Raw genomic sequence first — 17,741 nt, 5'->3', positions numbered from 1 at the left:
TTTTAACACATTTATGGATAAATTCAATCAATGAAAAGAATATATTTTTTGAGCAGTAATGTTAATCACCAACTTGGTCTGCTAGAAGTTCATCCTTTGTTGTCACAAAAGTTGACCATCATATTTTTTGCGGTCCTGTCAGTTCTCCCTAATAGTTATTGGCAACTTTTTTGGCCAACTTGTGTTGGCCATCGGCACGTGCCACTGCCAATTAATAGTCGAATATTCCACTTGGGCCTTGATTCACTTTCTCTCCACCGAGCTGTCACTAGCAATTAGTAAACCAATTAAAAGTTCCCTCAAACCAATTCAATGGAATTTTGCTGCAGCTTCTGTTCTACGCTTTGCCAAAAACGACGACTGAGTATCCGGTGAATAATAACAATAATAAAAGTAGACGTAAAATAATAATAACCATAACCGTCGGCCACAAAAAATACTTCGGCACAAGTACAACCATCGGGAATTACGTACGTTTGTAGTTGAGTAAAACCAGAAACCAGCGGCATGTCGGTCGATTTGAGTGGTCAGCAGGAGCCGACCATATCGGTGATAACCACGGTTCCAGTGGCCCAAAACGGCGGCGAGATGGACGCCCTGCTGCTCGGCAGGATTGGGGTGAGTAATACGAATCGGGTATCACCCATGAATCAAGCACCCATCCACTGCCACCGCCCCTCATCCGAACAAACAGCGAACCACATACAAAAACATTGACTATTTCCCCTCACTAAGTAGCAAAGTGCGTGATGTTCACTGCCAAAAAAACAAACAAGCCAACTACCAAAAATGATAGAACTTAAAGATTCGGATACCCTTGCAGAAAGACCTTTGAAAATGCCATCTAAGTCTATACTTTAAAAAATATTTAAAGAATATTGATGAGAAAATTAATTTCCTCCCACTTTTAATGTAAAATGTAGTGCTCTATATGTTAAAAATATGTATTCATTAAACTTATCAAAATAAAATGCAGGTTTTTAGCAAAAATATACATAAACTAGCTAAGTAATAATTTTAAAAAATTTTAAATTTTAAAAGTAAACAGAATTAGATTGCTTAACAAATCAATTTACAACATTAAAAAAAGATAGGCACAATTTTAAGTACTGTAGGCTTATTGGTTTTGTCTATCGGATTTCTAATAAATCGACTTATATATAAAACGAATATATTTTTCAAATATTAACATTTTAAAAAATATTTAAGAGTATTGATGATGCAATTAAAGTTCCTCCGACTTTAAATGTAAAATGTATTGCATTGTACGTACGAATTAATTCTTTAAACTTATCAATTAAAAATCTTTTTTTATGACATAAAACACAGGTTTCTAGCAAAAACCTAAATAAATTTTTAAAAATAAACCGCATTAGGTTGCTTAACAAATCAATTTATCACATTAAAAAAGACAGACACAATTTTGAGTACTGCAGGTTTTTTGGTTTTGGCTATTGGATTTCAACACTTTTGTATATAAAGATAAAACAAATAAATTATAAAGAATAGTTAGTAAGGCAATGTTATTTACTAAGATTACACTCGTAAAATAATTTTTGAAATCATTTTGTTAACTTTTTTTCTTGAGTAGCACAATATTCTGCAAGGGTATTATAAAAAATGAAAAGAAAGCAGGCAAACCAAACTGAAGCGCATAACTTTCACTGCCTTTTGCATTTTAGCTAGACAAATATTTGGCTTGGCTTCCGTTTTCTCTACTTTTTCTGTTCACACTTTACCTCTCGAATTCTTTAACTAGTTGAAAACGGCTTTAGTGGGCGTCAACAAACAGCAAAACAAAAAACAAAAAATATTAAAAATATAAGACTTTCCTCTGCTATTTCACTCTGCTCACACAATTTTTGTCATTAGCTGAATAGTAGTTGCAAGCTCTCTCACTTTCTCCTATAACTAAGATACAAAGGTTACTTTTAGACTAGGTTTGAGCGTACCATAAAAGCGTAAGTATTTACCCATCTAACTCTTTTTTTTCGGAGGTATTTATTTGAATGAACTGCGTTTTTTGCCAGTTAGTTGCTTTTCGACCAGCCCGAACGAAGCTTTACTTTCTCATACACTTTCACCCTGCGAAAACCTTAAATTAAATAATACAATAAATGTCGAATGGAATTAGTGCAAATGAAAAATGGTTCTGAATATCCACAACATTGTCGACGAAGGTGATGTGACCGCAAATGAGACAAAGGTAAACTCGTTTAGCTAATTAAGTTGGTCATGCTGATGAATAAATCTGATTTTAATTTGACAATATGATGTAGTTTTTGCTTTTAGTTATTTTTACAAGCCACAAACAAACAAATTATGGCAATCTTTAGTTGCAATATTTTATTTAAATTAAAATCCAAAGCCTAAGCCTCTAGCAATTTATTTGGCCCTTGTCTCTTGTATAATTGGAAGTATTTCTAAAATCCAAAAAATACCCTTTTACTTCTGACAACCTTGGGTCGAAGCGTTCTTAATTCGACCAAGGCCTCAACTGATAATGAGAGTTTTCCGCTTTGATGTGGCCAACTCGATTCCAACTTGGCCCAATGTTAATTAAGCGTCTGGCTCTTGTTCCCTGCTTTTCCGCATTCTCGGCTCTGCCCGTCAACCGCCCTCAACACAATGCACACAATTTCCATTTTAGTTTTCCCGCAACTGCAGAAAGTTAGTCAGCGAGGAAATAAATTGCGGAGGGAAAGCCGCAAAACAACTGAAAGTAAGTGCAAGTCGGGCTTTATTGGGTTGCCTTTTTAATTAAAAAGGAAACAAAATTCAATCAAATTAAAAGTAAAGCCCCTGGACCCACTGCATATTCATTTTCAGTTCTAAAAATAATAATATGTTTTTGCAGAAAAGATATAATACTGTAAGAGATTGCTATGAACTAAGGCGATTAACTTAAAAATCTATGCCAATCGATTTTAAAGTACATTTCTATCAGGAAGAATAAAACAAAAATTCTTTGTTACATTTTGTTACTGAAAATAAAATAAAATCTTAAAAAAATATATAAATTCCAAATAATTTTTTTAATAAAACGAATTTAACAGTCGAAAATTTCTATGTAAATATTTTTGGTATACCTCAAAAAAAAATTATAATATAATATTGAATTATTATTATTGACTATATTTTGATATATTTTAGAAGCACATTCAAATAATCGACTGGCAACAATGTCTAATAAATGCAAAAATAGAGAGGCAAATTGAATATTTTTTTATATATTTTTTGATATTTGATCATTTAAATAATATTTGAAAGAACTTTTTAGACGTCAATTTCTGTGTAAAATGTTTTCGGGTAAATTCCAAAAAGATAGAGGCAAATTAAATATTTTTTGATATATTTTAGAAGCACATTCCATTTTTCAAATGAGTTTATAAAGCGAAAATTTCTATGTAAAATATTTTGGTTACATTTCAAAAGGAGCTAGACAAATTTAAAATATTCAATGCATATTCCAAATTTCTTTAAAGGTCTTTCCCCAAAAGAAACTGTGCGTAACTCGGGTTTTATTGTTCCCTTTTTAATTAAAACCCCAACGAAATGGAATTCAATCAAATTAAAAATAAAGCTCTAGCCCGGGGACTCCTGCCCATATCTCAGTGCCCATCTTCCATCTCCCAGTTGATGTGCATGTTTTGCTTTTCCACACTTCCCCAGCATTTTCCTTAATTTTTTTTTTAGAACCAATAAAATGTGCACATAAATTTTACTGCATAGCGAAAGGGGATTAGAGCCCCAGCTCAAAAAACCCCCCCTTTTAGTTTGCCATTTGGTGGTAATATGATATTTTTTTATGTCTTCCATATATAGTGTGATTCTACGAGTGTGAAAGTGTGTCAGTATGGGCCAGTTGATGTGGAACAAGCTCATTAAACAGCCAAATCCAACCATTTGATTATGTGCCATAAAAGTGTAGAAAGAACATGTGTCGAGAAAAGTGGGGGTTCCGAGGAAGGATGATAAAAAAGGACGATGCAGTTGCATTTTCCCCCTTCTGCTAAGCGGCTTCCATTGATCGGCGACTCACTTTGTCAGGCTGCTCAGGAATTTCTAGGAATTGCCAGGCATTTAGAGAAAATATAAAATGCTCTTTGTAAAAAAATTGTAATTTTTTTAGCACTCTCGCAACAAATTAGAACACACTTTCGTTGTTTCAATCTAATATTTATCTAAATTAAAAGTAAACCTTATATTATGGCATCAACAAATTGAATAATTTATTTTCAACTTTAGTCATTTATATTTACTGCATTTTTAATAATATTAATTTATAGGTTTTACCTAAAATTATAAGCTTTTTTTAATGTTATATTATTTGTTCAACAAATTATATAATTTATATTCAATTGTAGTCATTTATATTTCCTTTTTTTTATTTTATATTCTTATATTTATTATCGAAAATGAATAGCATTTTTTCGAGAATTTATGCATTAAGAAACACTAATGGATCATAATGGTAAGGCTTTGAGCATGATGCCATTTTTTTGTGATTCGAGAAAGTGTGAAAATATTAAAAGGAAAACTTTTTAAATCATTTATTATTATTATTTTTATTATTTCATTTATTTATAGTTATTATTTACAATGTATAGCTATTTTTCTTACCTAATCCCTTAGAAACACTTATAGAAACCCTTGGTAAAGCTTTGAATATCTTACACTTTCCATCGCATTTGAAGAGTATTTTAAAGTGCCTAGGCGTCATTTTCTGCGATTCTAGAAAATGGGAAAATATTAAAAGGAAAACGATTTCGCCAGTGCGCTCATGTGGTTTTTTTCTGCTCCTGTGTTGGCGAAGGAAATCGAAAATCCGTAATCTTGTGCATCGACAGGCAGCCACATTTTCCACTCCGGCATTTCCCACCGTATAGTACTTTCCCGCAAAAAGCGTGTTACACAAATGTTTACAAGATGGGCAAACAGTTTTAATCGAAGCGCAATGATTTTCTGATTCGCAATATTGGGCCAAATACTCGTATATGTATCAAATGTGCAGTGCCATTTGCCAAATTGATTTGCAATGTGGGTGTTGGATGCTGGATGGTGGGTGCTTTCAAGGTCGCCCGCTAACCGGACCAATGGAGCGCAAATGTGATCCGACTTGACCGAGTGTATCTCACAGATACGTACTGCACACGTCTGGCAAAACAACATAATAGGCAACATTTTGGTGTTTCATGAATGATTGAGTTTGCTGTCCTCTGCTCTCCGGATGATGGATGCATCTGATTCTGATGGCGATGACGATGGCGATGCCGGTGGAATATTTGCTCTGCCCAACCAAAGGGGATTGGGATTGGGATTGGGCTCGGACATGGCAGCTGGGTGGCGTTAATCGAATCAAATGCACTGCACGTTGTGTCCACAGGCAGTGGCCAAAGCCCCGGCCAAAGCCATTGTCAGGGCCATGAACACATGCGGATGCATTAAATCACGGCCACAGTGGGGCAAGTCAGGAAAACAAGGCGGCTTAGATTTAAAAAAACACATTTTTAGGCGGATTTTAAATTTTAAGCACCCTTTGTTGAACAAAATTTAGAAGAAACTTAACAATAATAGTTAAAAGAATTTATAAAAAATTGTTTTAGAAAACTTGAAAAAATATTTGAAAAACGTTTAAAACGAATCTTATGGAAGTCTGAAGAACATCTTTAAGATAATAAGAAGGTATTCAAAATTCTATTAGGAATGATGATCATAGTGTTGAAATTCGGTATTAATTTTATCTAGATACATATATTTTCGCCATCTTGCTTTTGGCTCTCTTTTTCCATAGCAGATAGTGTCGAATATGATGGAACGAATATGACCCAGAGTAATTCTACGCACTATCTCGTGTTTTTCTCTCTTTTTCGATTTGAGAGAATTTTCAAAGAGAAAAAAATTATTATGATTTCTTTGTTTCTGTGCCCTTTTATTTATTTTATTAGTCTTTGTACAGCTTCTATAGGAAGTGCTTCAGGAATCCCTTCCGCTGGAATGCCAACCGAATTTAACCACGTCTGCACTTTTAAAGATGTCGCCAAGTTGTTAATTCTAGGCACTATCTCTTGTTTTTCTCTCTCTTTCGATGTGAGAGAATTTTCAAAAAGAGAAAACCTAAACTTAATTAATGTACCACGCGAATTCTTATGTTTTCTTCGTTTCTGTGTCCTTTTATTTATTTTATTAGTTTTAGAACAGCTTCTATTGGAAATGATTCTGGAACCCCTTCCGCTGGCATTCCAACAGGATTTTAGCACGTGTGCTTTTTTAAAGATGTCGCCAAATTGTTTCGCAATTTACCTGCCCCACTGTGGTTTTCCGGTGGTTTTAACGTGGCGGTGGGGGCGTGAATTGGGGCGTGGCTTGGCCGTAACTGTTAGTCGGGCCCTGACACGCTTGATTGAGTTCAAAATCAGATTTGTGGGGCTCTCCCAGCTCGCATTGCAAATTGAAATAAAAACGAAACGTGACATTTGGTTTGGTTGGCAACAGGCGGACTGAGACACAGCACGAAAATGAAAATGAAACTGAAACAGAGGGCCAAACAATCGAATAAAGTTTCGGGTTCTTCACCCCTTTTTATACCCTTGCCGAGGGGTGTTGTTAAGCAGAAGTTTGCTCTTCAAGAAATATATATTCTTTCTGTTTTTATCATCGATTTTAGAAGGACATTGTAGAAATTAGAGCACTTTGTTTCAACTTTAAGGGTGTAGAATCTTCAGTCGGTCGAGAATATCTTTCACTCTGGTTTCGTTTGGGGGATACTCAAAAAAGGGGTGCATACCTCGCTCTCGAAACGCATATTTTATTGTCAAAATCAATAGATGTCGGCGTTTAACAGCTGCCAGCGGCAACCCCTGATTGCCTGTCAAATGCTTTTTCGTTTTATTCGATTCTCCCTGCCGGTGACTTTTGACCCAGGTAAGTCCTAGAATTTTCCCATTGCTGTTTGTTGTCTTAGTGTATTTTTCAGACCTTTGTCTGTCTCTTTCTAGCTTCCTGCATGCCCTCTAAACACGCACACGCATACACACCCAAAACAGTCTCATGTTCCCCGAATTTCCCCAAAAAAAAAAACAAAAAAATTATATAAAAAAATCTCATCCTGCTAAATGTGCAATCATTTGATAAATATTTATATAAATATACCGATATGAAAAAAATTTATATATTTTTTTCTTTTTTCTCTTCTACTCCCCCCGCCACCCCCTCGAAAACACGCACACACCCACAACAACACTCACACACACACGCCCGAAATATATATATGTATGTATATATGTATGTACTTATGTGTATATGTGTCAACACAAAAAAAATTTTAAACCAAAAATACCCACACGAAATGCCAAAAAAAATTTGATTGAAAATAACAAATAAATAAAACAAGCAGCATTCGGTAAGTATGCCAAATATTTTACTTTAATATATCAAAAATATAAAATAAAACGCGGGTGTAAACAAGAAAACTTTAAGCTTATTATAATGGAAAAATATGAAAAGCAATAGAGTAATGAAATTAAATATTATTTCTCCTAAAAGGTTTTTGTAAATTAATTTATGCATAGGTTGCAAATAACAAAGTGAATAAATTTAGCCCTAATTTAATAATACAGACCATTATTGTGGTTTAGAATAATCAAGTAAATGGTTTTATTCAAAACACAACAAAGCCATTTATCTTATTAGCATTATATCAAATTATCAAGCACACTTCCTTCTGTTTTTTATTATTTGATTCATAATAAGGCCCATTCTTTCATCCTGCCATTATTGTTTACAATTATTAAGTACTCCAACGCGGTGGTAATAAAATTATTTAGAGACTTCAGCGGAAGCACCGGAAAACTTTACAGTCTCGACGTGTCCGCTGAATTTATGAACTTGCCATCCATCCCCCTCGAAGCTAAATGCCTCCACCTGGAAAAGCGTGGAAAAACCGGAACCATCCCCTTATAGACCGACTTTCGGCGGAACCGCTGACTTGGCTAATGGACAGCCGCTGGCTAAAATGGGGAAGAAATGAAAGCGACTTCTGCGGTTGCCTAGGACTTCCAGGCGAACGACTTCTAACGATGCCATTATATTGTCATGAATATGATTATGTCGAGCCATACCTATATATATCTATATAAATTTAGGGCTAAAGGTAAGGCGCGAAGGCGGGCATCATATTTCACTTGTTGTTCAAGCTGAAGGAGGGGAAGAGTTTCGGCCTTAAATAAATAGCGAAAAATATGGCAGAATGCGCGGAATTCGTGTCGCCATCTCGGTTGCTCTCCCTCTCTTTCATTTCATTCTATCTATCTCTTTCACCGACTCCTGTCCCTATTGTTTTTTTCACTTTCACTCGCTCTGCGTGTGTCCCTTTCTTGGCCAGCGAATTTATGTGCGGCGCGTGTGAAGAATTTGTAGCCTCGCCTCTAATTGCTTGGTGGTAACTGAAGACCTGTGAATATTTTTTTTAGCCCCCCCCCCCCCCCCCCCCCCTTTTTTTTTGTGGTCCCCCGATTTCCCTGCGAGGAGCGTGCAAAGTGTTGTCTACCATAATTAAAGCCGACTTAGCAGACAGCGAGCATCTGTTTTCGGTCTGACAAAGTTCAAGTTCAGAGCGGCTGCAAACGAGAACCACCCCCTGGATTTAACCCACTCGGCCCATCCTGCACCTGCACCCAAAGCCACCCACCGCCACCCCCCGCGCTGACCTTGCCAAGACAAGTGCAAAGTGCAAGGCAGGCAAGGATGCTGTGGCTGCACTGTAAAAAATAAATAACAATAATAGTTTTGGTATTTTTTGGTATTAAGATATAAAGTTAAATATATACTATGCATATAAAAAGGTATTTATTTAATTTTGGTATTATTTTACAGCTAAAAGTTAAAGCTTAAATTAAATTAATTACAAAAGACCTTTTATGAACGAATTGTGAAGAGGTACAAGTGGTTCTTAAATTAGGAACTTAAATTTGATTAATGTATAGAGTTAATCTAATATACATTTTATATATTTCTGAATTATATAGTATATTTATTTAGCCCACATTTTTATATATTTTTATAAATATACACATTTTTAAGAATTATTAAATATACATGTGCATAAAAAGGTATTTTTTCATAATGGTATTTCATTGCATTTATGGTATTTTTATTATTTTCAGTATGGTATTATTTAATAAATTAATTAAAAGACCTTTTTATACATTATTCTAAGGAAATTCAATAGTTATTGATAGTTATTCTCAAAACAGGATTCTTAATATAATATTAATCTAATAAACATTATATATATTTCTGAATTACTTTCTATATTTATTTAGTACACATTAATATATATTTTTGTACATTTACACATTTCTTAAAATCATAAAATTTAAAAGTGCATTAAAAGGTACACAAGTTCTGTGATATTTAAAAAGTTCTTTAAGGCTATTTCCATTATTTTTTTTAAGAAATAGACAAATTATCCCAACTGATCCCCCTTTTCTCTCAGTTTCTCTGTCGCAGCTGCCGCATTTTTCCACCTTTCGTTCATTCATAATTCAGTTTTGGCCGACATGGCCGCCCTGCGTCCCTCTTTAAACTGGCATTTAAGCTGCGGTTCGCTTCTCGCATTTCCCGCATTTTCCCCGCATTTTCCCCGCATTTTCCCCGCCCGCGCTTGACACATCAAGTATACGCCATGTGGCGCGCTGGTATGCCAGCTATTTCTCGTTTATTAAACGTCGCGGGCGCAAAAATTTAATAAAAACCGACAGGCAAGTTGTAGATGCTTAGCCAGCCAAGCGTTGAGCCCTCGATAAGTTATTATACCCATGCTGATCCCCTAAAATAAAAAGGGACCCACATAAAAATAGGCAAAGGAAAAGGCGACAAAACAATTGACATGGCCATAAAACCAATCGGTTGCCGAGCGGACAAAGAAGAGATTTGTTTGTGTAAATCGCTCTTCGAAACGCACTTTATCAGCGGAAATAAATCGCCGGAAATCCGAGGAGCAAATCTTGCGTATCCTTGAGCACATAAACATTTTAACTACGCACTGGACATAATTGTAGCTAGGAATCTTAGAGGAAAAGCAAGGACATCAAATGCAGGACATGTTTGCCAAAAAAAAATCCCCAACCCCAAATGGGCGTGGCACTTGTTGTGGATTTCCAAGGGCCTGTTGTGTATATTTGCAAATCGATTTCGTTGTGATTGTGAAAACAATTTGAAAATTGCTTTGAGCCATTTTGGGGCAAGTCGAGCGACAAGCGCTTGGCAAATAAGGAAACCCACAAGCTCACACACATGCCAGCCCACGCACACGCACACACATGCAGGGCCCACACACACGCACACAGAGACAAGTTCGGTGAAAGTTTGGAAATTTCACTTTACAAATGGTCAGCGGGAAAAAAGTTCGGTGGGGATAGAATGGAATGCCAATAAAGTTTTCAATTGAAAATGGGATATAATATTTATTTTATGAAATGTTTCATTTTATGTTAGGCAAATAACTATGAAAACTATTTATTAATTAGTATTCTAATTTAATGAGTATTAAATGCTATCAAAATAAATATTATTAGTTATTTTTAATTATTTTAAAATTCGCTAGTACTGTATATTCAAGGGTACTTACATTCTTTTTCAGTATTTTTCCCCCCCTAAAATGACACAATTTTCCAGCTTTTCCGCACTCACACTCCCTCAATTTTGGTGGGCGGTGGCCTGACAATAGTGGGCGTGGCAAGGAGCTATGACAACTGAAATAGGCTGCACTAATTTGACAGAACTCAGCCAGGAATCGGTGGGCGGAGTGGGTGGCCTGCAGCCGGTTGCACTGAATGATTGACTGGCTTTGACACCTCCGCCAAAGTTTCCCAGCTTCGATTTGGTTCCATTCGACACATTTAGTCGACACAAAAGGACGAGGGGGAAAAGCGGGGGGCGGGGAAAAAGGGGAAAACTTCCAGCTGACTCAACAGGAAAATCAGTCAAAGTTGATTCGATTCGATGATGTGGCAGAAAGTTGAGCAACAAAGTGAATGTTTCCCATATGCGAGTATGGACTCACATTTTGGCTTTAAATTTAAAGGAAGTGAAATTCACAAAATTCATTGCTGTCAGAGGTATTTTAATGTATTTCCAAGATACTTATGTCTATTTTATAATCGAAATCGAATTAAAAAAGCAGATCTCCTACCTAAATTTGTTAATAAAAGTAAAAATACTCTAAAAGGCGATAGAGAGCTATACATCAAGTAGGCCTTAAATATAGGCTTTTATTTCGATTTCATAATAATAAAACCTTTAAAAAACTCAATAAGTCTTGTTTTAAGCGGCTGTGACTAAGTAAACCCTTAGCTGGATATCTGATTTTTTTATAACATTTTAAGACAGAACATTAAAAAAAGAATTAAATATTGTCAAGTTATCCTATAGTTTGTTAGCCAAGTTAAACATGATGGAAACGTTGGAACATTTATAATTATAGCTCATAAATATAAATCTATAGATACGATTACCCCTTTACTCTAAGATTATCCCCAACAGATATTTAAACAAAACATGCGGTGTAGAGGTGTATTTTTGTAAATGATGATTAGAACATGATTATCCCAAATAAGGAAGTCTCAAAAAGCAACAAATAACTGGTTAGTTTTGGTTGAAATTGTATATAGTGGAACTTGGGTGGCCTCTTGGGCATCCTAATGTTGTTCGTCCTCCTCGTCGAGCATCTTAAAGTCGGAATCGAAGGGATCCTCCTCCCTCATTTCCTCCTCACCCTCGTGGACCAACATGGACCAGGATTTGGGAAACTTCCTGGCCGGCTTGCGCTGCAAACGGTGCTTCTTCCGGCCAAAGCGATTGCCCAACCCGATTTCCAGGTCGGAGGTGTCCAGTGCCTCGTCCATGGGGTCCTCCTCCTCGTGCGACTTCGGCTGCAGTTGGTACTCCGTATCCGACTGCCTCTCGAAGATGTCCGAATCGTCATCGTAGTTGTAGTAGTTCAGCCTCTTCGAGGGGCGTCTTCCTTCGGCCTCCCAGTAGCCGAATATTACCATGGAAACGTATATGATAACCAGTAGATATATGGAAGTCATTTTGGAGATGTTTTTTGTTCGATGACTATAGTCGGAATGAGCAAGGGAGAGCAAATCAGTTGGCAGGAGAGCTGTAGGCCTACTGGGGTTACTAATTTTTACGATTGCTCATCTTTAAAATCGTAGCCAGTGTTCGCAAATCTTTGTCAACTATTTGAAAGTGTTGGAAAATACCATTTTATTTACAAACACTTCTAATCTGAATATTTTATGATTATTGTGATTAAATACGATGATCAAATTAGAAAATAATACAAAGAATAGTATTATTCATTTATTTGTGAAAGAGGATACTGTAATTTGTTTAAAATGTGAGGCAAAGCTCCTTAAGTGCAGAAATCATAGATGCATTAATAACACTAAGAACCTTCCCAACACTGCCTAAAAATCTATTTTCAGAATAAAAGATATGAAGGAACGCTCGAACCATTTTGTATGGAGCGCTCAGTGTATTAAAATATACATTTTAAATTAATAATATGTATTGGTTTATATTATTAATATTTTATATTATAATTTAATATATTAAAAGTAATATTTTTGTTTGACAAAAAAATGCCCGACTTTATCAAGTTAAGTTATTCCACATTTTTTATTTATTACTTACTAACTCATTTTATGTCTTCATTGGCTTGCTACAAATAATTCTAAAGGCAACTGCGTACTATTAAATATTTTATTTTATTAGGAAATCTCGTACTAAAATGATTATAACATTTATCCATATACCATGAAGCTTTCTAACGCCGCGGGCTGATCATCTTCATCACATTCCGCTCGATGGCATCGCGATTGTCCATAAGACTCCTTAGTCTCGCCTCGTATTCCTGGTACCGCAGTAGGGTCTTATCCTCAGGGAGTGAATTTAATGGAGCCTGCAAATCTTCGGGAGCTTCCCTCGAGGGCATCCAATATCTTGGCCTTGATAGCGTGTTCTCCTGGCGTCCCTTTAAATGGGATTGCAGCGAGGCAGCTCCATGGATCAATTGCAAAAGTGGTGGAACGATGATACGCTGATCCTCACTGAAGGGATGTTCCGGCTGATGGCCATCCTCGAGTTCCAAACTCTCCTGGGCATCACATTTCTCCTCACCACACGGCTCTTGTTCCCCGTAAAAATCCGGTTTCTTGAGCCACTTCGCATTGGGATGCCTATTGCCAAAGTTATTTTTCCTACACATGGTACCCGGGGATGTGTTCTTCTTTTGGCCCAAACGCGATTGCAGGATCTTGAGATTATCGGTCATGGCTTTGGTGTGCTTGTGAAGGGATCCCAGGAGACAGGTGATCCTCTCCACAAAGGCCTTGTCCTCCATAGTGATTTCATTACCCTCCTCATCGTTCTCATCATCGCCATCTTCCTCGTCATCATCGTCGTCGTCGTCATCGCTATTGGCCGCCGGATCGGCATCCTCATCATCATCGTCCTCATCCTTGACCACTTTCTTGGGAGCCTTGCATCGATTGTTCTTTTCGTATCTCACATCGTGCGAATTCTCGGCGGAACAGATGCCTGAACGCGACTCCATATAGGTATCGATCTGCCACTGATCCTGATCTTGATCCTGATCCTCCTCCAGGTCCCAACTCCTCTGCCTCTTCTGCTGATATAATCTGGGGTTCAAGTGTTCAGGACCATCGCCGTCGTCAATGTGCATTACCAATTCGGCCAATTGAAAGTGCAGCAAATAGATGAAAACAATACTTAGTTTTCTTATCCAGGCCATATTCTTTTTTTTGTTCTGAAGTCTGAGACGTTTAAAGCAAATCTAAGTTGATGTTTGGTAATTTATAAGCTACTTCCTAACACTATGCATTTCTCATTCTTGGAATATTAAATGTTTGTGTGGGATATCCATAACGATTCTACCGGTAAGTCTTTGCATTCCTGTGGCTTTCTTCCGGCATGTCATCTGTTGGCATTCCTGCGGCTTCTGGCGGCTTCATCTCCTGATGCTGTTCACCTGTTTTTCCCTGATTTTCCCTGATTTTCCCGCATTTTCCTGCTGCCGCTGACGTCAAGGATGCGACTCTGAAATGTTCACTTACTGCGGTTTTTGTTTCCATTCTTTTGCCCCGCCTGTTGTTTACAACCTGGGCACGATTGCCCCAAAGGTGCGACCATGGGCGGGCCACCTGGCAGGGGTGGGGTGCAGGAGGGGTCGTTAAGGGGGGTTGCTTCTAACGAATTCATCAGCGCTCACAAAAGATGAAGAAAAATGGCAAACTGAGGCCAAAAGATGGCCACGAGCGAAACACCTACGCAAGCGGAAAGGAAGTTGCTAACCATCCCCCAGAAAAACATTCAATACCCGCTGATGCACTGAAAAAAAATCCATAAATTTATTTAAAAAAAAAAAAAATCTTTAATTAAACTAAGGTGTTAAAAACAATATTAAAGGCACTTTTGATGCCCTTCTAAGCGCTTAAAACAATTAAAATTTTTTAAAATGCTGCCCACTTAACGTGCTTTTAAGGATTGAACTTTCAATTTTCTTCAATGGCAAGGACATAACGATTTTTTTTAATATTTCAATTTTTTTTATTGTTTAATAAGCGCACTGCTACCCAAATGACAATTTGATCTAATCAATCTAAAAGATATATCGGAGGAGTAAATTTTTTTATCCAATCGTAAAATTATTGTTTAAAAAGGTGGTATTTTTTGCCAGTGCATAATCACACCCCACTGTGCGTCAGCGTTGCGGAAGTTTCCAAAGGATGGTGAGGATGCCGACGAGGATGGAAATAGAAATAAAAACGCGGCACTAGAATGGCAGACAAGTGCCCGATGATGAAGACGATGAGGGTGCAGCTGCAGCTGGGATGTTGCGATAGTTATGGGATATTCCGGGGGGACGGTGGACGGTGGACGGGGGATGATGAGTCCCGCTCATGGAAAATGCATTTCCAAAGTCTCTTCCCCCTGAAATGTCTCTATGCCCGAGCAAAATGGAAAAACATCCATGCACTGAAGGAAAAAGTTTTAAATAGCTTGAATTCCTTGCGGAAAACTTATTTTTAAATTGCCTAAATTTTAATTAAAAAATTAAATTTAGTTTTGATTTTGTAAAGATGTTCTTAAGGTTTATTTAAGTCTTAAATTTGTTTTTATATGTGAATGTATATGTCATATTTTATAGTACTATGATTTTGGATTAGCAGTCTTCATTGTCTTTCTGAATTATTTTGTTTCTTATCTTTTACAAAGCATTACTTTTTATTATAATGATCTATAAGAATGCGTAAATTTACATATTTACTATGAAAGAAACGGTAACTCTAAAATACTAAAAAAGTGATATGTTCCAGAGTGGGTTAATATTATTCAAAAATTAAATGCTTAAAAACAACGATGATATAATATATTATTTAAGGATTTGCAATATGCGTGTGCAATAAATAAAACTTTTGGGAAAGTTTTATACCGATAGCTAAAGAACTTAGAGACTAGTTTGCTGAAAACCGAAATATATATACTTTATAGGGTCCGTTGTATATTCCCTTCACTGCATTGCACACTTCTGACTGATACCCTTCAATAATTTATTACCTATGTATTTTTTGGGTTTTCAATATATATTTCGCCTTTTCGGCCCGAAAGTTCTTCATGTGTATAGGTGAGCTTAACCCGTTTTGCCCCACAGTTATGAGCTCTCGGTCCGCCCAGAGATTTGATTTAATTCCGCTACCCCATCCCAGCATTTTGTAATTGCACGACCAGGCGAGTTCCCTGCAATTTGCAATTAAACTGCTGCAGTTGATGGCAGTCGTCGTTGGGGAGTTGATTCTTTTTCCGGGGGAGACTCCAAGTGCAGGAAAATGCACATCAGTGGGGGAAAAGTTGGCCAGAGGGAGCTTTAGTTCAGTGACATTTCAACTTTAATGGGAAATGACAAACCCTCTAACTGGCAGAGGCAATTAGCAATGAAAAGTAGGGAGGATGAAGTATATGTCATTTCTAATCAAAAGTCTCTGAGGTTTGTTTTGTCCACATCTTTAGATTGGAATAATATCCTTTATGATAACCATTTTGACTTTTAGCGACGCCTTTAAGATTGAAAAGCGCCACCTACAAGCGATTTCAATATATGGAAATGTAGGCGACATACAGATTTAGGCGTTATGGGCGTTTGTGGGCGTTATTTTTTTATCAATCGATAGGTATTAACGAGAACAATACATTTTAGTTAACATTTTTTCTGATTTGTGGTCGTCAAGAATATATATACTTTATGGGTTCGGAAATACTTCCTTCCACCTGTTAAATACTTTTCCCCGAAACCGATAAACTCTTTTACTCTTCGAGTAACGTAAAAAGTACATCGAAATTGCTTACTACTTACTTTTCCACCCTTAAAAGTCAGTGTTTTGGCTGCTATAATGCAACAAATGGTCGGAATCAGGAATGCGATACCTCGTTGAGCTCGTTGCTTAATTTCAAATCCATTGCAATTCAAACCTAGAATTTTTTTATTTTTCCCATTTTTTTTTCAAAAAACGTACTTTTACAAAATATTTTGGACCAAAATCTGAATCCCAAAAAAAAACCGATGTACCCCCTTATAAAATGCGAAAATGGGTCAAACAATAAATGTTCCTTTAAAATGATGGGGATCGATAGCATTTGTAGCAAGCTGGTCAAAACAGTCAGTTTTTTAGCTCTACGCCTTGATTTAGCTAAACTACGACTGAAAAACCATTAAAAAATTAGTATTTTAGACCAAAATCGGATCCTCAAGAAAAAACTGATGCACCCCCTTATAAAAAATGCGAAAATGGGTCAAAAAATAAATGTTCCTTAAAGTGATAGGGATCGATAGCATTTGTAGCAAGCTGGTCAAAACAGTCAGTTTTTTAGCTCTACGCCTTGATTTGACTAAACTACGACTGAAAAATCACTAAAAAATGAGTATTTTTGACCAAAATCTGAATTCCAAAAATAACTGATGTACCCCCTTATAAAAAATGCGAAAATGAGTCAAAAAATAAATGTTCCTTAAAGTGATAGGGATCGATAGCATTTGTAGCAAGCTGCTCAAAACAGTCGGTCTTTTAGCTGTACGCCTTGATTTGACTAAACTACGACTGAAAAACCACTAAAAAATGAGTATTTTTGACCAAAATCTGAATTCCAAAAATAACTGATGTACCCCCTTATAAAAAATGCGAAAATGAGTCAAAAAATAAATGTTCCCTAAAGTGATAGGGATCGATAGCATTTGTAGCAAGCTGCTCAAAACAGTTGTTCTTTTAGCTGTACGCCATGATTTGGCTAAACTACGACTGAAAAACTACTAAAAAATTTGTATTTTGGACCAAAATCTGAATCCCAAAAAAAGCTTATGTACCTCCTTATAAAAAATGCGAAAATGGGTCAAAAAATAAATGTTCCCTAAAGTGATAGGGATCGATAGCATTTGTAGCAAGCTGCTCAAAACAGTCCGTTTTTTAGCTGTGCGTACAGCTTGATTTGACTAAACTGCGCTGAAAAACCACTAAAAAATGAGTATTTTTGACCAAAATCGGAATTCCGAAAAATACTGATGTACCCCCTTATAAAAAATGCGAAAATGGGTCAAAAAATAAATGTTCCTTAAAGTGATAGGGATCGATAGCATTTGTAGCAAGCTGCTCAAAACAGTT

General features: G+C 36.5%; 4 protein-coding genes across 25 annotated transcripts in view; 1 reads left to right on the top strand and 3 right to left on the bottom strand.

Moving 5' to 3' along the window:
• The window catches only part of LOC108005373 (inactive dipeptidyl peptidase 10), a 108,834-nt gene that overhangs the window by 23,053 nt on the left and 68,040 nt on the right, over positions 1-17,741 (top strand). Inside the window, exon 2 of one of the 2 annotated variants that reach the window (XM_065867938.2) lies at positions 330-618. The exons of the other annotated variant lie outside the window; for it this stretch is intronic. Within the exon in view, the coding sequence (XP_065724010.1) occupies positions 508-618 (111 nt within the window). The 5' untranslated portion in view covers positions 330-507. The remainder of the gene's footprint in view (positions 1-329; positions 619-17,741) is intronic. 2 annotated transcript variants of the gene reach the window in all.
• LOC118878363 (protamine-like protein 99C) overlaps positions 1-17,741 on the bottom strand; it is a 110,878-nt gene that overhangs the window by 55,571 nt on the left and 37,566 nt on the right. The gene's annotated exons all lie outside the window — the stretch shown is intronic.
• On the bottom strand, positions 11,461-12,146 carry LOC108005372 (uncharacterized). Its single transcript, XM_017068630.4, has one exon. The coding sequence runs from the start codon at positions 12,093-12,095 to the stop codon at positions 11,700-11,702; it is 396 nt and encodes a 131-aa protein (XP_016924119.2). The 5' UTR covers positions 12,096-12,146; the 3' UTR covers positions 11,461-11,699.
• On the bottom strand, positions 12,779-14,001 carry LOC108005129 (probable serine/threonine-protein kinase fhkB). The gene has a single exon (XM_017068303.3). The coding sequence runs from the start codon at positions 13,820-13,822 to the stop codon at positions 12,836-12,838; it is 987 nt and encodes a 328-aa protein (XP_016923792.2). The 5' UTR covers positions 13,823-14,001; the 3' UTR covers positions 12,779-12,835.

The sequence above is a fragment of the Drosophila suzukii genome, chromosome X, assembly GCF_043229965.1.
Source record: "Drosophila suzukii chromosome X, CBGP_Dsuzu_IsoJpt1.0, whole genome shotgun sequence".
Classification (NCBI taxonomy): Eukaryota; Metazoa; Arthropoda; class Insecta; order Diptera; family Drosophilidae; genus Drosophila; species Drosophila suzukii.
The sequence above is the reverse complement of the archived record's forward strand: the minus strand, read 5'-3'. Positions and strand labels throughout refer to the sequence as shown.

Bases quoted from the DNA above. Each gene is read 5' to 3' on its own strand.
- LOC108005372 (XM_017068630.4), bottom strand. From the start codon at position 12,095: ATGACTTCCATATATCTACTGGTTATCATATACGTTTCCATGGTAATA.
- LOC108005129 (XM_017068303.3), bottom strand. From the start codon at position 13,822: ATGGCCTGGATAAGAAAACTAAGTATTGTTTTCATCTATTTGCTGCAC.